Raw genomic sequence first — 25,769 nt, forward strand, 5'->3', positions numbered from 1 at the left:
CTCTGCATTTCAGCCTTCCTCTCTCCCCCCCTCCCCTCGTCCCTGGCAAGAACAACTGGCAATAAACATCAATTCACTCCTGCAGATCAGAGCAGCAGTAAATAAATTTTTCAGGAACCGAAGTCCTGCACAAAAGGCTCTAGTTTCACACACCATCAATGTTTTCAGCAGCAAGGAGGAGAAATGAGTCGCCTCCAAGGTGGCTCTCTCAGAAAAGCTAAAATTATCAATGACCGGGGATTAGTAAGAGGGCAAGGAGGAAAGACTGGCCACTGGACCTGCGGCATTTCAGTAAGAAGCCACCATAGAGAAAGGATGGCAAAAACAAGCAGCATTTTGAGCTAATGATAAGACCAAAAAATAAGCCAGCTTTTCTTGCTGTCATCAGGCTTCTTTATCAAATTATTATTATTATTATTATTATTATTATTATTATCTTATTTGTACCACACTAGCATCTCCCGAAGGACTCGATGCAGCTTACAAAGGCCAAGGCCTCAATAAAACAACATAACAAATACACATAAATCATAAAGCAAATCAAAAACATTAAAGCAGTAAACAATAAAATAATAAAACAATACACAGTAACACAATAAAACTAGGGCCGGGCCAAAAGTAATGGGTACAGATTAAAAAGTGCTGGGTATGACAGGTGGAATATAGGGATTTAGGGTAAGTGTAATGTGCAGACAATCTTAAATCTCTATTTAAGTGCTTCTGAAACATGATTGCTGGGTTCCTATTATGGAAAGGCACACCGGAATAGCCAAGTCTTCAAGCTCTTCCTGAAGACTGCCAACGTAGGGGCTTGTCTGCTGTCTTTGGGAAGGGTGTTCCAGAGTCGGGGGGCTACCACAGAGAAGGCCCTGTCCCTCGTCCCCACCAACTGCGCTTGTGACACAGATGGGATCGTGAGCAAGGCCTCTCCAGATGAACGAAGGGAACGTGTGGGTTCGTAGACAGAGATGCGGTCACGCAGGTAGGCGGGTCCCAAATCGTTTAGGGCTTTGTAGGTAAGCACCTGCACCTTAAATTGGGACCGGAAAATGAATGGCAGCCAATGGAGCTCCTTGAACAGGAGGGTTGACCTCTCTCTGTAAGGAGTACCGGTTAACATTCTGGTCACTGCTCGTTGGACTAGCTGAAATTTCCAAGCCGTTTTCAAGGGCAGCCCCACGTAGAGCGCATTACAGTAGTCCAATCTAGAGGTGACCAAGGCATGGACCACCCCGGCCAGATCAGCCTTTACGAGGTACGGTCGCAGTTGGCGCACGAGTCTCAATTGTGCAAAAGCCCTCCCGGACACCGCCGACGCCTGAGCCTCAAGCGTAAGTGATGAATCCAGGAGGACTCCCAAACTGCGGACCTGTGACTTCAGGGGGAATGTAACCCTGTCCAGCAAAGGTTGCCACCCTATACCCCGGTCCAGTTTTTGATCGACCAGGAGGATCTCTGTCTTGTCGGGATTGATCTTCAGCTTGTTCCTCCTCATCCAGACAGCCACAGCGGCCAAGCACTCGTCCAGCACTCGAGGGGCTTCCTTGGAATTAGGTTGAAATGAGTAATAGAGTTGTGTGTCCTCTGCATAGAAATGGCACCTAACTCCAAAATTCCAGATGACTTCTCCCAGCGGTTTCATGTAGATGTTAAAAAGCATGGAAGATAGAATAGAGCCTTGCGGGACCCCACAGGTCAAAGGCCATCTGGGATGGACCCTCCAGGAAGGACCGGAGCCACGACAAAACCGTGCCCCCGATACCCATCCCAGAGAGCCGTCCCAGAAGGATACCATGATCGATGGTATCGAAAGCCGCTGAGATGTCCAAGAGAACCAACAAGGTCACACTCCCCCTGTCCAGCTCTCTATGGAGGTCATCCACCAAGGCGACCAAAGCCGTCTCGGTGCCGCGGCCAGGCCTGAAGCCAGACTGTGATTGATCCAGGTAGTTGATGTCATCTAGAAAACCCTGGAGCTGGGAGGCAACCACCTGCTCCAGCACTTTGCCCAAAAAAGGGAGTTTGGAGTTTGTTTAGCATCGTGGAGTCAAGGGAGACCTTTTTGAGGAGTGGGCGAACCACCACCTGTTTTAGTCGGGATGGAAAAAAACCCTGCCCCAATGATGCATTAATGATCAACAATGATGCATTATTGATCCATTGATTGTGACTGATTGATCAATCAATCCCCCCACCTTCGCATACAGAGTTGTTCAAAATCTATTCTCTTTCTGACTGTTAATGTTCCTCTCTTTAAAGTTTGCCCCCTAAGTTCCAGGCTGCAGCCTTCATTGAGTTGTCAAATGCACTGGGTGACCTGGTGGTCTCTCTCCCTCTGCCTAACTGACTCCACAGGGATGATGCAAGAATCAAACTGGGAAGAGGAAAGCTATGGAGTGCTCCTCAGAGAGACGGCAGGAGAGAAATTGACCTCAAGATAAATAAATGTAATTTACATAATTTATATTTACCGAGTGGTTACTTGCCACTATGATGATGGAAGCACAGGCAGACAGGAAGCTGGCTCTGAACCACAGCAGCAGATACCAGAATGTGAATTGATGGGCAGATAGGACCACAGGTTACCTGGTCTTGTATGCCTTCTGACACAGGCCTCTGTGGCCAACTGTGGCCTCTGTGGCTGGATAACACTTCTGTTTTGGCCAGGCCTAGAAGAGTAGCCAAAGCATGGCCTTCTCCCCCTTCTTGGTAAAAACCTTCTGCTGTCTAGAACCAAGCACAAGATGGCACCTCCCCTCCCCATTACACTCACACAAACTAACCAGGTCAACAGATTACTGGATAGTGTCCTCCACTACAGACAGGAAAAGGTATCAAATTAGTTCAAGAGGCACTGTCTGTTCTCCTGATTAGCCATCCCCTTCCCTTAAATGATAACAAGATCTTACTGGGGCCTCCAGCCACTGAACTAGCCATGGTTGTGCTTAGCTTAGATAGCCAAATTCTGCTTTTGCTCGGGATGTTCACTGGGATCAACAACTGCACCCTACTCTGTCCCAACTGTTGTTAATTAGCATATCTCTACTTGCTTCGCACAGTTTCTATTGTTCATAGCTGGAACTGTTGAAGTATGGACCCTGACAACAAATCATTCTTTTAAATGCTGAACTGGATGCTTTGGAATGTGCTTTGGAGGACAGCCTCATCCTTCTTTGTTCTACAATTTTGAGGGAAAGTCGTTTTTTTTCTTTAAAAAGTCACTTGGGAGGCACCAAAATGGCCTTTCTGTTTGCTTGCTTTGTTTTTTAGAGACTCAACCTAGCCACAGTGCATAAAATGCGAGGTAATCAAGTTCCCCCAAATAGAAAATCCTAAGCATTGAAACACACCGAAGTGCTAATTTAATTAGGTCATGGAGTCCTTCAGAGCCTTCCTCTTCTCCATGAACAGCAAACCTCCTTTTCAGGCAACATGGTCGTACTAATAGCATATTTAACAGAATTGATACTCATTTAAAGAGACCTTATGTCAGCGGATTGTACAGAAAGCAGTGGATTAACCAATGAGCTGACACCCAAAATGTGCAAACATTTACAGGGAGACATGAGTATATTTGGCAGCACATTGGAGATAAGCCTATCCTGACCCGCATCCATGGCAAGCTCCGCTAAAGGCATCCCCTCTTGCCCTGCTTCCCTCTGCATCCATTCTAGCCACCTCTCTCTGCTCTGTTTCTGCTCCCCTTCTTAAATAAACTCCCCAGTGTTGTGACTCCCTTTTCCCCCTACCCCCTTTTGCCCAATGCTATGCAAAAGCATAAGACCAAGGCCTGCTCTGTCCAAAAACACAATGGATCTCATATATGGTGCCACACAATGTAAGACAAGCTTTGAAAGGATTACAATTTGATTGGCTGCTCCTTTCCATATGCCCTCCAAAGCACTCTACATGGGGAGCCCCGCAGTCCATGCATTTTCAAGGCAAGGACGTACTAGGGGCCATCAGCCTCTCCATTTGTATCCCTGGGCAGCCCCAGAGCTCAACCAAGGCGCTTTCTCTCTGCCTGGTTCTTTTAAGCACTGTGTAGGCGGCTGTTGGGAAAGGGTGTTGAGAGTGCTGGGATCGATCAAAAAACAGGAGGGTGTAGAAGGGTCTCCAGAACCTATTTTGAGAAGATGATGCCTCCTGCATTGAGCAAGCCCACACAGGGTCACCTCTCGGTGTGTTTAAGGAGGGAGTTTGGAGGGGAAAGTGAAGCAGCAAATGAAGGTTTCTTTAATTTAAGAGGGAAGAATCTCACTCCTGGAAAAAGCCTGAAAGTAGAAGACCCCTTTGGATTCCGTTTTTAAATTTAAAAATTAGGTTTACAAACCCCTCACTAAAGTATTTCCCTTGTTGGAATTCTTTGACTGAAAAGAGGGAAGCATGTAACCAGGGTGGCTTGGTTGGCTGTTCAAAGCAGCTCTCTTGTGCAGTTTTCACTTTTCTGCCCCTGAAACTCCCAAGGTCAAATACATTCCAGTTTTCAGTCTGAACTTTAAAAGAGCCCTCAAGATGCTGGAACATATTTGGGAGACAGACAGAATTCCTACTGCCTTAAGAAAGCTCAAAATATGCTTAAGAATCCATCTCAACTCGGATATTCTTTTTTTTAATTATTACCATCTGGTAGACAGCATCTATCTATACACATAATAAAAGTGAAAATATGTATGTGTGTATGTGGCTGGGGTGCCCACTTTCACAGACAGGCTCCCACTTCCACAAACAGCTATGATCTCCACCTATAAGGAGCCACCAAAGGCCTTCCCTCCAATGACATTGCAGGTTATAGCAAGCACCATGAATGTGTATAAGCCCTGCCAGTGTCCTCCACCAACACAAGACTGCCCACCACCCAAGTGAAAGTTTTCATACAGGGACAATTTCATCCTAGATTTGATGTGTTTCCTCCACCACAAACATCTCAGTCTTTCTGACTCTTTCCATTGGTGTGGAATTTGCATGATCACGCTCACTGCTTCTCCCATAACTCTTTCCTACTCTTCTCTATGGCATAAAACAAACAGTATGGAATTGATCAGCAACTGAACAACTGTAGAGGTTTGGGGGACTGACTCAACTTGATGGAAGTTGCAGTTCACCCAGCATCAAGACAGAGCACTGTGAACCCCACCGACAATGGACCTGGATCCCATTTGGCACCAGGGCCGTAGCCAGAAAAAAATTTCAGGGAGGGTTGAAAATTTCGGGGAGAGTTGAAAATTTCAGGGAGGGTTGAAAATTGGGGGGGGAGGTAAAAAATTCTGGGGCGGGGGTTAGGGTCACGCTGAAGCAAAGAGCACAGCAGGGGGCAGAGCAACCTTCAATAGCCTGCAGCTCTGCCCCTGTCAACCACCTCCACCAAGTCTGGCCTCCTTAATGAGAGCATTCAACCCCCCCCCCCCCAACTTGGTTGTTTCGCTACGTTGGGTATTGCTGCAAGTAATGACAGTGTGAATAAATTGTCAATATTTGCTTGAGATAGTGCTTGCAGTTCTGGACCGAACCCCCCCCCCCCCCGGCTACAGGCCTGTTTGGCACACAGAACCCCCATGCCCAATTAAAAATACTGGAAAGTTTTGGGGGGGGGGATTAAGCTTGATTTATAGGAGCTGTAGTTCACCTACATCCAGAGAGCATTTTGAACCCAAACAAAGATGGCTCTGGACCAAACTTGGCACGCATACCCGATATGCAAAAATATGAATACTGGTGGGTTTTGGGGGGAATTGCCCTTGACATTTGAATGTTGTAGTTACTGCGATTTAAAGTTCACTTGCAATCAAATAACACTTTGAATCCCACCAATGATGGACCTGGACCAAACTTGGCACGCAGAGCCACCATGACCAACAAAAAATACTGGAGGGCTTTGGGGGGAATTCACCTTGATTTGGGGGAGTTGTAGTTCACCTACATCCAGAGAGCACCATGATCCCAAACACTGATGCACACATGCCAGATACACCCAAATTTGAATACTGGAAGGGTTTGGGAGGGATTGACCTTGATTTTTGGAGTTGTACTTCTCCTACAACCAGTGAAACTGTGAATCCCACCAATGATGGACCTGAATCAAACTTGGCACACAGAACCACCATGACCAACTGAAAATACTGGAGGGATTTGGGGGAGGGGATTGACCTTCATTTCTGGAAGTTGTCGTTCGCTTACATCCAGAAACACTGTGACCACCACCAATGACAGATCTGGAACAAACTTGCCACACAGAACCCTCATGACCAACTGGAGGGATTTGAGGGGACTGACCCACTCTGGTGGGAGCTGTAGTTTATCCTGCAGGCAGAGATCACACTAAACCCCACTAATTATGCATGTAGAGCAAACTTGCCCAACATGACAGACTTTAACTACTGACGGAGTTTAAGGGGTTTACCTGGCATGATATGAGTTGTAGTTCACACACAACCTTATGCAATGCCGGGTACCCAAGCCAGTATGATGATAAAATACAAGGACAAATAGGCTGAGAGATTGCTTTTATCCTAGAGCTCTGACTATATTGAACTCTATGGTTTCACAACGATGTGGTATTAGGGGTTGTCCAACAACTCTTAGAATGTGGAAGGATGGGTGTTTGGTTTGTAATTCTACATATATAATGTGATTGGGGATGGCATTTAATTTCGTTGTACAATGTACAATGGGTGCCACTGGCTACAACTCTCACCATATCTAGTCATTACGCTAGAGATTCATAGGAGAGATGTAGTTCTATGTATCTAGAGGGCCTCAGGTTGTCAGAGGCTGCCATCAAGGATTTCTTTAACCAAGGTTCCATCTTCTGCTCGACCTCTCCATCTTGCTCTCTTCTCCAGCAGACTGAGAGTAGGTAGCCCTGGCTCATACCAGTGAAAACAGAAGCCTTGGAAAATCCACACCAAACACAGAAGGAGGAGCTCCAAAGAGGAAAACCCTTGCCTGCCTGCTGAACTCGGAAGCATTGCCAGTCCTACGTCAATCAACAAGCAATAAAGAGAGAGCAACCCCAAATTCTGTTCTCTCTCTTTTTACTGTCAAGACAAGGAAAACAATATTGCTGATGTAGCTGCAATGTTGCTCTTTAACAGAATACATTGGAGGCCTCCGACTGCCAGGATTTGGTGGGGTGGGGGGATGCTGCTGAAGAGCCAAACAGATGGGACAAAGTTATGCTTGAACTGGGTTAATTACTCAGGCTAGAAATAAGGGAACACTTTCCTTTTCACATTTGCAGATTTTGAGAATCCTCAGTCAGAGGGCTCTGGTGCCCAACTAGCCAAAGGCCCAAAACACATGATGATGCCAGTGCCACAATCTTCTTCCTGTTATTGAAAGCATCCCTACTCAACCTTTCCTTGTCTGTTTTAGGACAATGCTTTGGAGAGAATTAATGCAGTTTGGCACCATGTAAACTACCATGTCTCATTGTGACATAATCCTGGGAGTTGTTGTCTGACAATAATATTAATAACAACAAGAACAACAACAACAACACTTTATTTGTATTCCGCCCTTCTCCCCATGAGGACTCAGAGTGGATTACAGTGTAAACAGATACTGGCAAACATTTAATGCCTTGTTACAATACAATGAGACACACAAACACAAACAAAGGCAAAGGCAAAGGCTTCTCCTTTCATTTCTGGCTTTGGAAGAAGTGCTCATCTCTAGCTCTGGGGGAGGTGCTGTTTTCGATTTCCAAGTCAAAGAGCCTGTGTTAGCACCTCCTGGTTGTGTGACTGGCATGACTGCTTGTTTGCATGTTTTTGAACAGCTAGGTTGGCAGGAGCTAGGGCTAACAGCGAGAGCTCACCCCATCCCACAGATTAAAACTGTCAACCTTCAGGTCAGCAGTTCAGCAGCACAAGGGTTTAACCCATTCCACCACCGCGGCCCCTAAAGACAAGGTTTTTAGTCTTCTCTGCCAAAGAATGCTGGGGCCTCGCTAAAGTGCAAGTCCCAGGGTTTCATATCATTGAGTCATAGCAGTTCAAGGGGTGTCCTTCACCCTGGACACTGGAGAAAGGACTCAGGCATCGAAGTCCCAGAATGGAGATATTCAGAGATCTGTGCAAACTTTCAACAGTCTCATTATGCAAGTGGGCAGCTTGGCACAAAGAGCAATGCTTGCAAATATAGAATCCTTTTTAAAGAGCTCCTTAAGGTTCTAGTCCTCATAAGCTTTGCGGGAATCTGGCAAGACCATAAAATTGCCTGTGTGAATTGAAAACAAGGCAAAGCTCTACCTGGGGAATTAACTACAAACCAAGCCTGCAGAGGATTTGACTGATCCAGCCAAGCACAGTCTAATTTCTGATGCCAAGTTGGATCCTACTGGAAGCATTCCTCATCAGCTAGATGACATGCTATTGGTGTACATGTCCAAGCGCGCACGCACACACACACGCACTTCCTCCATTAAGCAGCAGTTCCCAATTGGCAAGTCAATAAAAACGGATAACGGACTCAAACATTTAGCTGGCGCTCTTATCTCTTAAGCAGGACCAATGGATTTTCTAACAGATGGATCAAACGCATCCAATAGGGGAGCCAGACATTTCTTTCTTCCTTTTGAAAAGCCCACGGTCAATGTTATTTGGAGGGTGGGGCAAGGCGGGATCTCTGCTCAACAGGAGCCTTGGCTTAGCAGGAAGAAACAAACTAGCGTCCTGTAAATAAGCCTCAATCCTCCCCGCCCCTCCGCACCCAGCCTCCCTTGCCACAATGCTACACTCTTATTGAGTGGGTCAGATGTTCTGCTGATTAAAAATTGATCCATTTCAAAATCTAATCAAGAGAATAGGATTCTTTCATATGTTATCAAGCCAGCTGCTGACAACTCAGGCCCCCACCCCAAAAACCCCACACCACCGCCATCACAACACCCTGTTATTAACCCATGAACCTCAATGACCCACGCCTGCCAGAGACTGGCAAGTGTAAATTATTCAGTAGTCCGAAAGCAATATCGGAAGCCTGATGAATTTACACACTGACTGGAGCCTCCGTGGGTTAAAGCCAATATCACAGAGCCATCGGTCCCAGGAGAATGCAGTTCATGACACGCTGCCACTCTGTGTCATGACTAGGAATACATTACAGGTGTCAAGCCAGCTTCCAGTCATGGCTCTCCAGGGCTGAATGCAAAGCATTTCATAGAGGGAACCCCAAGGAGAGAGAGACTCCTCCAGGATGGGATCTATTGGGGATTGATTTGGATTGAAAGAACCCAAAGAGAAAGGCAAGCATAACATGAGCAGGACTGGATATGTATCTTGAATTAAGGATGGGTTACTTCCTGCAGCACTCACACCAGAACCGGGGGGGGGGGGGGGGAGGTTGGCCCCAGAAGTGGGCTCACAATCCTTGCAGTTAAAAATCCATTTCTGGTTTTCTCCAGTTAACCAACAGCAGTGACCCTACAGTGAGCTTGTTCTTCCTTAGCTGTTTAAAAAGAAAACTTCATGGTTGTAACTTACAGAGCAGCTTAAACAAAAACCTTTGCCCCTGTTAAGTTTCTGCCCCATAGCAAAGCAAACAGTTTATTAGCCAGCTAGCTGGTTAGGTGCAATGTTATCAGCTCAACTGAATTTGCCACATAGTCCTCCAGTAAACCTCTTCTGCATGTTGATTGAAAGTTTCCTTTTTTTAAGAGAGAAAAAAAGAAAAAAGAAAAAATCAAAACACCAGAAAAAGAGCAATATAAAAACATCCAATGAAACGAACAATACACCAAAGGGAAAGAAGAAAAAAATGAAATGAAAAAACACAGTATTGCAGATAGTGTTTAAAGAAGAAGAAGAAAAGAATCTGGAGCAGGGTGGTATGCATCTCCTTAGTTGACTTCCTGAATATCTTCCAAGTGGTTTTTCCTCTTCTTTCTTTTGTCTTAGCTTTTCTTCCCTCTTGTTTCCTCTTCCTTTTATATTATTATATTTCCGTTTTTCTGTTTCAAATAATTTGTCACTTTTGTCCAATCAGTTTCTTTTATTGGGGCCCCTTTGTTTTTTTTATATTAGGTATGTTAACCTATCCATATTTTTAATATCTACTATTTTTTCTATCCAGTCACTAATTTCTGGGATCTCTTCTTTTTTCCATAATTTCGCGTAGCAAATTCTTGCTGCAGTATTTAATAAAAAAAAGGAGTTTATCTGTATTTTTTTCTAATTTTTGGTCTATTATTCCTAGTAAGAATATCTCGGGTTTGAATGGGGTTCTTATATTTAACATTTCCTGCAGTGTTTTATGAAGTTTTTTTTCAATATATTTTGCATTTGGCACACGACCACCACATATGGTAATATGTTCCCTCTATGTTTCCACATTTCCAGCACTTTATGTTTATATTTTTATAACATTTCCCAAGTTTTGGGAGGTCATGTATCACCTATGTGCTACTTTAATCCAATTTTCTTTTAGGTCTGTTGCATATGCATATTTAATCTTTGTTTTCCAATTTTTTTCCCAATCCTCTTTTTTGATTGTTTTTCCAATATTTTCTTTCCATCTTTTCATATATTTTTTCTCTCCCTTCGGTTCTGAGTTCCATTCCAATAACTTCCTATATATCTTTGCTATTACTTTCCTTTCCAGCTTCAGTACAGTGTCCCAGAAGTTGTCTTGTTCTTGAAAGCCTTTTTCTTTGTCTTTCTTATAACATCCCTTTATTTGTCTATATTGATACCACGATATTTTTTTGTTTATCATATTCATTTCTTGTTGTGTCTTTAATACGGTCACACCTTTTTCATTCTTTAATAATTCTTTATATTTAGGCCAATTATTCCATCCTGTTTCTCTTCTTCGTGTTGCTTCTAGTGGGGATAACCATAATGGGGTTTTCTCATTTATTTTATTTTTATATTTCTGCCAAATTTTTATAATCGCGGATCTAACAAAGTGATTGCCAAACTTTTTCTCTTTCTTTGAGCCTTCCTACCATAAATAATGATGCCAACCGGTTCTCAAATCAATTCCTGTGAGATTTAATAACTTTTCTTTTTTTAATTCTGCCCATTCTTTTGACCACAATAATGCACAGGCCTCGAAGTACAGTTTTAAATCTGGTGTTGCTAGACCTCCCCTTTTTGTTTCTTTAGTCATATTTTTTAAATTTATTCTCAGTCTTTTGCCCTGCCAAATAAATTTCATGATGTCTCTATTCCAATCTTTTAGCAAATGTTGGTTTCTTATTATTGGTAGGTTTTGAAAAAAGAAAATAATTTTTGGTAGTATCTTCATTTTCACATTCGCGATTCTTCCTAAAAGCAACAAATTTACATTTTTCCAACTTTCTAATTCTTTTTTTATTACTTTCCACCCTTCAATATAATTATTCTGTAATAGTTGTAAATTTTTCAATGTCAGTATTATTCTTAATATTTCAATTTTGGTACAATCTGGATATTCAATTTCTTTTTAAAATTCTCTTGTTCTTTCTTTGTAATATTCTTTGTCAATGCTTTAGTTTTTTCCAAATTTAATTTAAATCCTGCAATTTCACCAATTTCTTTTATTGTCTTTATCCATTTTCCTAGATTTTTCTCCGGTTCTTCTATTATACATATATCATCCGCATATGCTCTAAGTTTATAGTCTTGTTCTTGGATTCCCGCTCCCTTCAATTCCTTATCTTCTCTAATTTTATCCAGTAGTACCTCCAATGTTAAAATAAATATTAAGGGAGATAAGGGACATCCCTGTCTTGTTCCTTTTTCTATCTCAATTTTCTGTTTCCTGCCGATTTATCCAAATTTTTGCCTCTTGTTTTTCATATATTGTATCTATCATGTTTTGGAAGTAATAACCTATATCGATTTCTTTCATCAATAATTTTTAAAAATTCCAATTTACGTTATCAAAGGCCTTCTCAGCGTCCAAAGCCAAAAACATTACTTTTTTAATTTCTGATTTCATAGTATTCAATTAAATCAATTATTATTCTTACATTTTCTTTTTGTTGTCTATTTGGTACAAAGCCTGATTGTTCTTCTTTTTTTCTGAGCAATTTATTAAGTCTCTCCGCAATTACAAAGCTAAAAATCTTGTAATCTAAATTTAGCAAGGAGATAGGTCTGTAATTTTTAACTTTCTCCGGGTCTGTGTTTTCCTTATGTATCACTGTAATATTTGCTTGTTTCCATGAATTTGGCATCTTTTTGGATTTTCTTATCTCATTCATAATTTTTTTCAAATAGGGAGTTAATTCAGTCTGGAACCTCTTCTGTATGTTAACATGGTTTTTAAATTGTTTTAATTTGGTTGCTGCTTTAATATGATTATGTGTTTAATTGTGTTTTTATATCAGAACTTATTTTAGTCTCAGCTGTCTCTGTGTTTTAATTAAGTGGGCCTCAGTGTTGGGAGAAAGGCAGGTGATATAAATACAATAAATACATTGCCTAACATGCAGGTTGTCACTCTCTTCGTCCAATGAAATCCTAATATGAAAATATATTTAGAATGAGAAAGAGCAAGAGAGGAGAATGATTTCCAGGCTCAAAAACAGAAAGAATCTTGAGCAGAAAGTATTTGTCTAATAGTTTCTACACTGCCAGCACTGGAGGTGTTAAGTCAAAATCTTAGCCCTTATGGTTGTAAAGATTGGCTTGAGTACCCTCGGGGAGATAGTGCGGAATACAAATAAAGTAGTTATTATTATTATTATTATTATTATTATTATTAATTGAAAAAGCACTCGGGTGGTAAAATCTCTGATGTTGTCAATAAACACTATCAGATGTCCAGTGGCCTCTGCAGAAAGTAGCCCCAAGCTAGCCAATGGCAGTGACCCTACAATGTGTCCATAGTCCTGACCTCTCCACACCATGGGATTCATGTGTCTCCTTCCAATCCTCCAAACTTTTTTACAAAGTCTTATCACTACTCGACACTGCTTTTATTATTAAAGTTGACCAAACTTCGGTGAGAAAACCTGATAAGTCACATGAAGATTTCAGCAAAGTCCTTGCTCTTCCACCGCCTACTTGGCCATTCTGCACAGGCAGGACAGGGGCCCCATGGCAGCTCTTTCCAACATGCCAATATGCCAATTTGACAGTTTAATATCGTTACTGGTAAATGTCAATGGGCCATTTTCCCTGTCACTCTAATTAAAATATCACAGCGGATTGGACACAGAAGGAAGTGGCAGCCGTTTTCATTCCTGAATAAAATCAGATAGCAGGTATGATTTCGTTAGGCGACATGGTAGAGATTGGTAACCTGATCAAGGAAGGAATCTGCAGCCCAGGAAAGAAATTTGGGACATTACGCAGAAGGTGGGAAGTGCAGCTGCACATACGTAGACCAAGTTTCCCTTTCTGCTATGGCATTGATGAAATCATAAGGCTTAAAGGGCTATGAAAATCTGCTTGGCGCCCATTTTGCCCCAAGGTAACTTGAGCTCTCAGGCAGTGATACGATCCTGGGGGCCTTCCCCACTACTGCCCAAACACCATATCCAGTTTTCTTGGTTCTTAGCATGGGAGGCTGCCCATCAAGACCATCATATTTGCACTTGGCCACCAGGCAAGAAAAGCCCAAGACATTTCTCTTACTGTGAGTTGAAAACATTGGGATTTAGGCTCGGCTAATAAACGGACACTTTAAACTTCCACGTCTGGTCATTCATGTATACTTTTTAATTTTATGACTAGCCACTGCCAGAAGGGTCAGAGAGTTTCATCTATGTTGATGATTGTGCCATCACCACGCCAGCAGGGAGCTTTGAAATGGTTGAACAGAAGCTCTCAATGCTTTAGGTGCTCTTACTGCCTATTACAGGGGAAACCAGCTGATTCCTAATCCATCTAAAATGCAGACGTGTGCTTTTCATCTTAAGAACAGACAAGCATCTCGATCTCTGAGGATGACCTCGGAAGAAATCCCGCAGGAGCATTGCTGTACACCAAAATACCTAGAAGTTACTCCGGTGGCACAGTGGGTTAAACCCCTGTGCCGGTAGGACTGAAGACCGACAGGTCGCAGGTTCGAATCTGGGGAGAGGTGGATGAGCTCCCTCTATCAGCTCCAGCTCATGCAGGGACATGAGAGAAGCCTCCCACAAGGATGATAAAACATCAAAATTACCCCTGGGCAACGTCCTTGCAGACGGCCAATTCTCTCACAACAGGATGCTCCTGACACGACAAAAAAACAAAAACAAAACAAAACCCAGTCCGGACTGTGTTCTGGTTTATAAGAAGCACTGCTTAGCTATCAAGCAAAAAGTGAGTGCTAGAAATAATATACGAAAGCTGACTGGCACAACCTGGGGATCACAACCAGGTACTGTGAAAACATCTGCCCTTGCACTTTTCTACTCTACTACTGAATATGCATGCCCGCTGTGGAATACATCTCACCACGTTAAAACGGTGAATGTGGCTCTTAATGAGACATGCTACATTATCACAGGATGCCTATGCCCTACGCCACTGGATAAATTATACTGTTTAGCCAGTATTGCACCACCTGACATCTGTTGGGAAGTAGCAGCCTATAATGAAAAGACCAAGGCAGTAACTTTTCCGGCCCATCCTATGTTTGGATATCAGTCAGCATGCCAATGCCTTAAATCAAGAAACAGCTTTCTAAGATCTACAGAGATACTCGATGGAACACCTCAGCAAGCGAGAGTTTGAAAGTGGCAAGCTAAAATCCAGAACCTCAATCAGTGGCTGAGACCGGATGAGAACCTCCCCCCTGGGCACACAGAAAACTGGACGACTTGGAAGGCGCTGAACAGACTGTGCTCTGGCACCACAAGATGCAGAGCCAATCTTAAGAAATGGGGTTACAAAGTGGAGTCCACAACATGTGAGTGTAGAGAAGAACAAACCACAAACCACCTACTACAATGCAACTTGAGCTCCGCCACATGCACAATGGAGGACCTTCTTACAGTCACACAAAAGGCACTCCAAGAGGCCAATTTCTGGTCAAAGAAAATCTAGCATAATGCCAAGTTTTAAACTTTATTTGTGTCTTTTAAAATACTTAATAATTGTCCTCTCAATTCACTTCTGACACGATAAATAAACAAATCTATATAAATAAAAATGTAATGTTCGTTTGTGATACCATCAGAAATCAAAAACCACTGGGGGAATTGATACCAAATTTGGACACAAGACACCTAACAACCCAATGTATGTCCTCCACTCAAAAAATAATAATATTTTGTCATTTGGGAATTGTCGTTGCTGGGATTTATAGTTTACATACAATCAAAGAGCATTCTGGACTCCACCAATGATGGAATTGATCCAAACATGGCATACAGGACTTCCATGACCAACAGAACACACTGGAAGGGTTTGGTGGCATTGACCTTGAGTTTGGGAGTTGTAGTTCACCTACATCCAGAGAGCACTGTGGACTCAAACAATGATGGATCTGGACCAAACTTGACACAAAAATTCCATATGCCCAAATATGAACACAGGTGGAGTTTGGAGGAAATAGACCTTGACATTTGGGATTTGTACTTACTAGGATTTATAGTTCACTACAATTAAAGAGCATTCTGAAACCCAAAAACGACAGAAATGGGGCACACTTCCCACTCAGAATCCCCATGACCAACAGAAAATACTTAAGGCCATCCAGTCCAACTCTCTTCACCAGGGCAAGAAAATGTAATCAGAGCCCTCCTGACAAAGAGCCATCCAGTCATAAATATAGATAGATAGATAGATAGATATGATTCTCACACACACACACACAGATATAGTATCATGGATTTGAAAGAGGCCCTTAAAGAAGGACTATGATATGTTCCATATTCCAGAGTAGGCAAACCAGACACTCTCCACATCAACACTGACAAAGAAACAACAAGAAATACTGTTTACTCACAAGCCTAAAGAAATTACGTATATTAGAAACCAACACTTTCTCATTACTTTATTTTCCAGATCACCAGACTGGGCCACAGCAACGCGTGGCAGGGGACAGCTAGTAAATAAATAAATAAATAAATTTTATGTCCTGATGAAGAATGCATATGTGGTTCTTAGGCCAAGGGGGAACGGTTGGTGGAAGTGAAACCTGTGAGGTTTCATGGCTCACTGGAGGCTTGAGAATGGATCTCTCAGGTCCTTGTCTGACAAAGTATTTTAACCCATTAAAGTTAGAGCTTCAGCTGTTGGGAGGAGTTACCTAGAAGTGGCATAGGCATGACAAGTGGGACCTGTAGGTCTAACAACAATCTCCTCGGTTTTAAAAAAGAAGCTCCTTTTTACAAATCAAATTTATTACCACCTGCTTCCTGCTTTTCTTCCTTGATGTCTGTCTAGAGAAGAAGGTTTCTTAGCAGCACTGGATGGAAAGGAAAGACCCGCCCAAATCGATCAAGGGATGGGAGGGATATTTTCAGTTCCTGCATCTAAGAGTTTCATCACCTAAAACACAGTGGATCTAATGATTTGAAATAAAGGGTGTCAGCAATGAAGCCCTCGCACTTGCCCCTTCCCTTGGTATAACCCAACACGTGCATGATTCCCCAAGTGCCAGAAGAAGGTTAGCTTCCTCAACCCTCTGTCAGCCCTTCGCTTTGCTCTCTGAACTATATTTGAAAAAGGCCCATTAGGAAGAAAGAAGATGTCCTTGGAGAACCTGACAGTCAGATGGGGCGGGGGGAATTAAGATCATGGAGCATTAAAAGCAGTTCCCCAAAGGGTTTGCTAATCAAACAGTCAAATCTTTCATAAGCAACCAATCCCAACTGAGCAATTAAATCTTTCCCCTTTTAAAACACTTGCTGCAACGTCTGGGGGATGCACTTGCTTCCCTCCCCCTACTCCCCGCAGCCCCTCCAGACCACAAAAAAGAGGAAAAGCCTGCAAAATTCATTTGCTAAATTAACCAGGGGAAAAGAAAAAGACCAGGAGTTTTAAAAAAATCTTTGTTCTTTGCCTTTTTTTTAATTACAGAATTCACAATGCCTGAATAATGTTTAATAAGAACTATGAAAAATTCCTAACAGCATTACAACACAGCACAAAAGAATTAACCTGCTTACCGTGAAAAACTGCATATTTAATTAAGAACAGAGAGTTCAAAACTATCCAGAGACTTCCAAAGTACTCTTGCCTGAGGGGGCGAATTACATGCTTGCGGGCTGCTAACAGCACTCCGGCGCGCCACGCGTCCCCGAGAGTCCCCATTAAGTGACAATGGACAGATGACATCAAATTCATTTCAACAGGCAACAGGAACTGAGGCATACATAGGGGTAGCCAAAGAGAAGAGCAAGGCGCGCCTGCTGGTAGGCATCAGACCCCTTGTTGATAGAGGCAATAATTAAAGAATAATGTTAATTAGGTGCTTTTATTGGAAAGAAAAGTACAGGAGGAGGAGGCACTGTGCAGTGAGTATGGGCTTCTATAAGGGAAAACGCTGGAGTAGAAGAGAAGGAAGAAGAAGAAGAGGAGGAGGAGGAGGAGGAGGAGGAAGAGAGGAAGAAAGTCTTCCCCCCTCTGGTCTCCCTCCCCTTTTGCAAAAGCAGCCGCTGAGTTGACACAGTGCGGGTTTTGCTAATCAGATATTTACCGCAGCAATACTCTGAAGGCTGAATTACAATAGAAAGGAATCAAATTATGTGAGGGATGGAGAGACAGCGACAGAGATGCCAAAGGAGAAACAATTTGAATTTAACAACATCTATGTAGGCCTGAAATTCTACTTTGCACTCTGGTTGCTGAAAGAAGGGTGGAAGCACAGAGGAATGCATACGCTCACCTCCCCACTCCCAATTCTATGGTATTTTATTCCGGAGCTCTGATGCAACCCTTCAGATGAGCAGGAAGGCCACGCTGCAAGTGCCTTGGGGCAAAGGCCTAAAGGTAAACGTTTCTCCTTAACATTAAGTCTCGTCAAGTCTGACGGTGCTCATCTCAATTACTAAGCCAAAGAACTGGCGTTGTATTTAGATGCCTCCTAGGTCATGTGGTCAGCGTGACTGTAAGGAGCACCACTGCCTTCTTGCTGAAGCAGTACCTATTGATTTACTCACATTTGCATGTTTTCAAATTGCTAGGTTGGCAGAAGCTGAGGCTAACAACAGGAGCTCACCCTGTCCACCGGATTCGAACCACCAACCCTCTGGTCAGCAAGTTCTGCAGCTTAGTGGTTTAACCTGGCAAAGGCCTAGCCACTTAGAATCATAGAATCATCGAGTTGGAAGAGATCTCGTGGGCCATCCAGTGCAACCCCCTGCCAAGAAGCAGGAATATTGCATTCAAAGCACCCCTGACAGATGGCCATCCAGCCTCTGTTTAAAAGCTTCCAAAGAAGGAGCCTCCACCACATTCCAGGGCAGAGAGTTCCACTGGTGAACGGCTCTCACAGTCAGGAAGTTCTTCCTAATGTTCAGATGGAATCTCCTTTCTTGTAGTTTGAAGCCAGTGTCCTAGTCTTCAGGGAAGCAGAAACCAAGCTTGCTCCCTCCTCCCTGTGACTTCCTCTCACATATTTATACATGGCTATCTTCTCTCAGCCTTCTCTTCTTCAGGCTAAACATGCCCAGCTCTTTAAGCCACTCTTCATAGGGTTTGTTCTCCAGACCCTTGATCATTTCAGTCGCCCTCCTCTGGACACATTCCAGCTTTTCAATATCTCTCCTCAATTGTGGTGCCCAGAATTTGACACAATATTCCAGGTGTGGTCTAACCAAGGCAGAAGAGAGGGGTAACATGACTTCCCTGGATCTAGACACTATGCTCCTATTGATGCAGGCCAAAATCCCATTGGCTTTTTTGCCACCACATCACATTGTTGGCTCATGTTTAACTTGCTGTCCACTAGGACTCCAAGATCTTTTTCACATGTACTGCTCTCCAGCCAGGCGTCCCCCATTCTGTATCTTTGCATTTCGTTTTTTCTGCCAAAGTGGAGTGTCTTACATTTGTTGGACTTCATGTTGTTAGTTTTGGCCCATCTCTCTAATCTGCCAAGATCGTTTTGAATTCTGTTCCTGTCCTCTGGAGTATTGGCTATCCCTCCCAATTTGGTGTCGTCTGCAAACTTGATGATCATGCCTTCTAGCCCTTCATCTAAGTCATTAATAAAGATGTTGAACAGGACCGGGCCCAGGACGGAACCCTGCGGCACTCCGCTCGTCACTTCTTTCCAGGATGAAGAGGAAGCATTGGTGAGCACTCTCTGGGTTCGTCCATTTAACCAATTACTGATCCACCTCACTGTAGTTTTGCCCAGCCCACATTGGACTAGTTTGTTTGCCAGAAGGTCATGGGGGAACTTGTCGAAGGCTTTACTGAAATCCAGGCACGCTACATCCACGGCATTCCCCGCATCTACCCAGCTTGTAGCTCTATCGAAGAAAGAGATCAGATTAGTCTGGCATGACTTGTTTTTGATAAATCCATGTTGACTATTAGCGATGACCGCATTTGCTTCTAAGTGTTTGCAGACCACTTCCTTAACAATCTTTTCCAGATTCTTGCCTGGTATCGACATGAGGCTGACCGGACGGTAATTGTTTGGGTCATCCTTTTTTTCCTTCTTGAAGCTTGGGACCACATTGGCCCTCCTCCAGTCTTCTGGAACTTCTCCCATTCTCCAAGAACTCTCAAAGATGATTGCCAATGGTTCCGAGATGACTTCCATTAGTTCCTTCAATACTCTTGGGTGTAGTTGATCTGGCCCTGGAGACTTGAACTCATTAAGAGCGGCCAGCTATTCCTGGATGACTTGTTTCCCAATTTGGGGTTGGATGTCCACTAATCCCTCATCTACTCCATCTTGCTGAGGTTGAAGATGACTTTCTTTTTGTGAGAAGACCGAGGCAAAGAAGGCATTAAGCAGTTCTGCCTTCTCCCTATCCTCTGTCAGCATTGCCCCATCTTCTCCTCGAAGAGGCCCTATCGCCTCCTTGTTCTTCCTTTTTCCACTGACATAAGAAAAGAAGCCCTTTCATTGTTTTTAATGTCCCTGGCAAGCCTAAGCTCATTTTGTGCTTTAGCCTTGTGGACCTTTTCCCTACAGGAGTTGGCTATTTGTTTGAATTCTTCTTTGGTGATTTCTCCCTTTTTCCACTTCTTGTGCATGTCTCTTTTGAGTCTTACCAGAGTTAGAAGTACTTTGGACATCCATACTGGCTTCTTTGCACTTGTCCTATTTTTTCTCTTTGTTGGCACTGTTCGCAATTGCGCCTTGAATATTTCACTCTTGAAAAACTCCCATCCATCCATAACTCCCTTGTCTTTTAGTATCTGTGTCCACGGAATGCTGCTCAGTGTTTCCTTCATTTTTCGGAAATCACCTCTTCTAAAGTCCAAAATGCGGGTTTCACTTATCTTAGTTTCGGACTTCCTTTGTACCTCAAATTGCAGGAGCACATGGTCACTTGCCCCTTAGAATCCGACGACTTCAACTGCATCGATCAGGTCCTCCACATTTGTTAGGATGAGATCAAGAGTAGCTGACCCCCTTGTTGCCTCTTCTACCTTCTGGACCATGAAATTGTCTGCAAGGCAAGCGAGGAATTTGTTGGACTTTGTACTCTTGGCCAAGTTTGTTTTCCAGCAAATATTGGGATAGTTGAAATCGCCCATGACTACTACATCTCTTCTCTGTGCCTGTTTGGTCAACTGTTGGCAGAAGACTCCATCAAGTTCTTCCTCCTGGCTTGGAGATCTGTAGTAGACACCTACAACGACATCTTTTTGAGTCCCAGTTCCCTTGATTCTTATCCAGATGCTTTCAAGCTGGCTTCCCAGATTGCTGTCTTGCATCTCTGCAGCGTAACAGTTTTTGACATATAAGACTACTCTGCCTCCTCTCCCCTTTGTTCGGTTTCTGTGAAAAAGGTTATAGCCCTCCATGTCTACATTCCAGCGATAGGAGTCATCCCACCAGGTTTCAGTGATGCCTATGACATAATATTTGTGGTGTTGTGCTAAAAGTTGGAGTTCTTCTTGTTTATTTCCCATGCTCTGTGCATTAGTATAAAGACATGTGAGCCCCTGAGATCTTCCCCTGAGCTGTTTATTTGGGATTATTGTGCTTTCAGTACTTGGTCCTCAATGTGTTTGTGCAGTCCTCCGTTTAGCCTTCTGGCGGTTCCCTGACATTGTGGGTAAAGTAGTGTTCGCAAGGCTGTTGTCCCCCTCCCCCGGTGGACCTAGTTTAAAGTGCGCCTAATGAGGTTTGCGAGTCTGTGAGCAAAAAGGTGTTTTCCTACTTGTGTGAGATGCACCCCATTCCTTGCCAGTAGGCCATCCTCCTGGAAAAGGAGGCCATGGTTGAGGAAGCCAAAGCGTTTCTCCTGACACCATTTTCTAAGCCAGTTATTGACCTGTATTATTTTTCTGGCCCTTAAGACCTTGCAAAAGGTCTTCTATATGTACAACAGTCCTTCCGCAGTATATTGATGGCACTGGGTGGCCATGACCAAGACACATCCATCCTTCCACAAAGCAGTAAGGCCCAAGGGATGGCAAATAACATCAGAGAAGAACAAGAGCCGACAATGGGAGATGGTAGCAAGCCCCTTCAGGAGCAATCTGCTCACAAAACTGAGGGACAACAGAAGATCAGAGAGGTTTCAGTAACAAAGTGCAATAAAAACAGAGCAAGGTACGCAACCCTGACCACTATTAAGGGTTCTTCCAGGCATATCCTATATCCCAGGATCTGATCCCAGGTTTTCAGCTTTAAGCTGGATATGAGTCCACACTGCCAGGTAATCTGGGATAAACAGAAAACCTGGGATAAACAGAAAATCTGGGATCAGATCCTAGGATATAGGGCCTGCCTGGAAGCCTCACAGCTATCAGTTAAAGTATATGGTGCTAGAACAAATTGTCTTAAATACAGTAAGAGCTGTGTGGCAGTGGAATACGTTGCTTGGGAATCTGGTGGAGTCTCCTTCCCTGGCAGTTTTTCAGCAGAGGCTGGATGGCCATCTGTTGGAAGGGCTTTGGTTGTGTGTTCCTGCATGGCAGAAAGGTTTTGAACTAGATGGTCCTTGTGTTCAGGTTCACTTTTCTACCTAGGCAATCCAACAATCCTAAGTCAAAATTTTATTATATTGTCGAAGGCTTTCATGGCCAGAATCACTAGGTTGTTGTGAGTTTTCTGGGCTGTATGGCCATGTTCCAGAAGCATTATCTCCTGACGTTTCACCTGCATCTATGGCAGGCATCCTCAGAGGTTGTGACCTCACAACCTCTGAGGATGCCTCCCATAGATGCAGGTGAAACATCAGGAGAGAATGGTTCTGGAACATGGCCATACAGCCTGAAAAACTCACAACAACCCAAAATATTATTATTTGGTCTCTAACACTGCAGGTGAAATGGCCAACATGTTTTCAACCATACCTTGGATGTCATGAGGGCCATACCTTGGAAGCACTTAGGTCTACCTTTGCAGTGGAAGGTGGGATTTCCAGGAAGCAAAAATCTGTGCCCTCCCTTTAGTTCTGCTCTTTTTTCACTCACAGCTCTGGATGTTAAGGCCCAGGATGTAATGATGGAAGCCTACCTTTCCCTGGATTGTGTCAAGCTCCCACCTGAGAGTTCGGAGCCACAGTGAGGGCACACCACTGAAGTGCAACCATGATTCACTTGGTGGTGTGAATGACACACGGCCCAGCTCCCACAAGGGCAATATTTACATGGGCCCCAGCTTGGCTATTTACTTTAAAAAATAATACATGTCACCGAATTGCCAGCAAGCTCATGCCACGTCAAGCAATTAATATTAAAGCAGCCCTTGCATTGGCTGTGAGTCACTTAAAACTGCAGCTAGATCAATACTCCGGGGTCCTCTTGGAGCTTTAGGGAAATCATTAAATGTTACACTGCACTAGTTAAAAAAACAGAGAGACAGACAACAAAACCCCATAATTACATGGCAAGGCTGTATTAAACAGCACAGCTTTGTCAAGTAAGAAACAATGAAATGATTATCAAATGGCGCTGTGGTGTGCGTAATCATTGTTCTAAATGTTTAAAGAGCAAAAATATTACACATACCCTTCTTGTAGCATAACATGCTAGATGACAGGAAAGCCTTTGTAGTGGCAGCCAAAGAAGAAATAGAGACACAGATAAGGTTAAAAGAACCTTTGGGTTACAATCAACTTGTTACAATGAGATTTCTTCCCTTGCCCCATTCCCTCCCAGGCTAGCCCTTCAAAACAGCTTGAATGATGGAAAACTCTATTTTTCCTGTTTTTTTAAGAACTCCTACCACATAATCAATGTCCAAAATCACTTCCTAAAAGCCTGTGAGAATGCACAGGTTGTTTTGGGTTCAACAGCATAAAGGCTTTACTCCCCAGATTTTTGTCTAGATCAGGTATGGACAAACTCAGGAATGGAGGCCGGATGAGACCCCTTGGGCTCTTTTCTCAGGCTCTTCTCTCTCTCACCATCTTATCCCTTCCTTCTCTCTTTCCTTCCTCCCTCTCTCTTGCTCCCTCCCTCCTTCCCTTCCACCCTTTCATTCTTCCTTCCTTCCCTTTTGTCTTTTCTTCCTTCTCCCTTCATTTCCTCACCTCCCTCCATTCCCTTCCACTCTTCCTTCCATCCATCCTTCTCTTATTCCTTCCTCATTTCCTCCTGGGGGATGTTTAACTGGGAGAAGAGAAGGTAGAGAGGGACCATGTTTCAAGAAATAAAAGGATGTCCCATTGAGGAGGAGGGGGAAACCTAACTTTCTGCTGCTCTAGAGACCAGGGCACAAGTGAGCAATGGGTTCAAATGGCAGGGAAAAAGATTCGACTGAAAAGATTAGGAAGAACTTCCTGGAGAGTGACATAGACTGCCTGGGAGTGTGGTGGAGTCCCCTTTTCTGGAGGCTTTTTCGCAGAGGCTGTCTATTGGGAGTGCTTTGATTGTGTCTTCCTTCATTGCAGGGGTTTGGACTGGATGGCCCTTGGGGGTCTCTTCAAACTCTAGGATTCTATATCAGGAGAAGGCAATACAGAGTCTAATAAATACACTTTTTCTCCCCCATCTCATCCTGGCCAAGGCTAACCCTTTTTGGGATCCAAACGTTTCCTTTCTTTCCTTCACTTTCTGCCTCCGAAAGAGTAGAGGAAGGAGAGGAAAGGGCAGGGAGGGGACTTGGGGAGGACCCCCTCCCTCCTGGCCTGCCCACCCCGCTCCAGCCTGCCATGTGGCCCCCAAATTAGAAAGTTTGCCCATGACTGGCCTAGATGCTTTCCAACCTCCTCATCTTAGCCATAGAGCACTGAAATTCTTAGGATAAAATTCTACACACAGCAAATTAAACACTCACAATGTACAGTTGTAGAAACTGCACTGTTCTCCTAATGGTTCAATCCAGCAGAACAGAACATGGGAGAGCAGTTTTGTGTGGAAAGAAAGGAAGTCAGAGAGACAAATTTGATCAACGCACAGTAACAGACCTCCAAGGAGCAAGACAAACATTCTCCAACATTTCACTTATTTTCTGCCAAGCAGAACTCACTTGACAAGAATACGCGTTACTAAACAACTCATCAAACATTTCAATCCAACAAAGAGAATGTTTCTGAATGCAGAAAACAGGTTTCGAACAAACCCAAAACCACAAATTTATTTAATTTTATTTACAGCATTTATATTCCACCCTTATCACCCTGAAGGGGACTCAGGGCGGATCACAGAACACATATGCAGCAAACATTCAATGCCGTTATACACTGACAAGGCAGACAACTGTACAGAGGTATACATAGGCTTTTCCCATCTTCGACATCTTGGAGGCTTGTGCTCAGTTCTGGCTATGGGGAGGAGGGGATGCTTTCCTTGCCGAAGAGCTTTGTTCGTAAACTTCCTCCTTGATCAAATTATCGGAATTTTCTGGCATTTCCTTATCATCATCATCATCATCATCATCATCATCATCATCATTTAATAACTTATTAATCGCCCTCCATCCGAGAATGCTCTAGGTGATTTACAGCTAAATTATAAAAAATAAAATACATACATACAAAAATTAAAAATTAACAGAGATCGAATGTAAAAAGCCAGGTCTTAAGTGCGAGAGTAAAAGGCCCTAAGTCACGCATGGCTCTCATGTAGGGCGGCAAGGAATTCCACAAGGCAGGGGCAGAAAAAGCCCTGCGTCTGGTCCTTTCCAAGTGCACTTCTCTAGGACCCGGTATATGGAGTAAGTCACGTTGGGCTGGTCGTTGCGATCTCCAATGATGGGAGAAGGAGAGGCGGTCCCTAAGGTACGATGGACCCTGGCCGTAAAGAGTTTTAAAGGTCAGAACTAGCATTTTATACAGGCCATGGTACTCAGTTGGAAGCCAATGTAAATGTTGCAGCACTGGTGTTATATGGCATTTCATGGGCGTTCTTGTGAGTAACCTGGCTGCCACATTCTTATGGGTGCCTTAAATGCCTGACCGCTTAAGCCAGTGGTTCTCAACCTGGGGTCCCCAGATGTTTTTGGCCTTCAACTCCCAGAAATCCCAACAGCTGGTAAACTGGCTGGGATTTCTGGGAGTTGTAGGCCAAAACACCTGGGGACCCACAGGTTGAGAAGCACTGGCTTAAGCGATACCTATTTATCTATGCACATTGCTGTTTTTGAAACTGCTAGGTTGGCAGAAGCTGGGGTAAATGCCAGGAGCTCACCCAAATCTGGACTTCGAACTGTCAACCTTTTGGTTGGCAAGATTTACAGCAACTGGTAGTTAACCTGCTGTGCTAAAGCCTGGCCGAAAGGGTCCTTTTCCCCAGAGTCAAGCAAACTGATGAGGATTGCAT

At 43.6% G+C, this 25,769-nt stretch overlaps 1 protein-coding gene across 11 annotated transcripts in view; it reads right to left on the reverse strand.

Annotated features, from left to right (window-relative positions):
• Positions 1-25,769, reverse strand: part of CUX2 (cut like homeobox 2) — a 199,329-nt gene that overhangs the window by 161,080 nt on the left and 12,480 nt on the right. For 5 of the 11 annotated variants that reach the window (XM_060786033.2, XM_067473089.1, XM_060786027.2 and 2 more), the window contains exon 2: positions 23,016-23,052. The exons of the other annotated variants lie outside the window; for them this stretch is intronic. In XM_060786033.2, coding sequence (XP_060642016.2) covers positions 23,016-23,052 — 37 coding nt within the window. The remainder of the gene's footprint in view (positions 1-23,015; positions 23,053-25,769) is intronic. 11 annotated transcript variants of the gene reach the window in all.

This window comes from Anolis sagrei, chromosome X (genome assembly GCF_037176765.1).
Source record: "Anolis sagrei isolate rAnoSag1 chromosome X, rAnoSag1.mat, whole genome shotgun sequence".
Lineage (NCBI taxonomy): Eukaryota > Metazoa > Chordata > Lepidosauria > Squamata > Dactyloidae > Anolis > Anolis sagrei.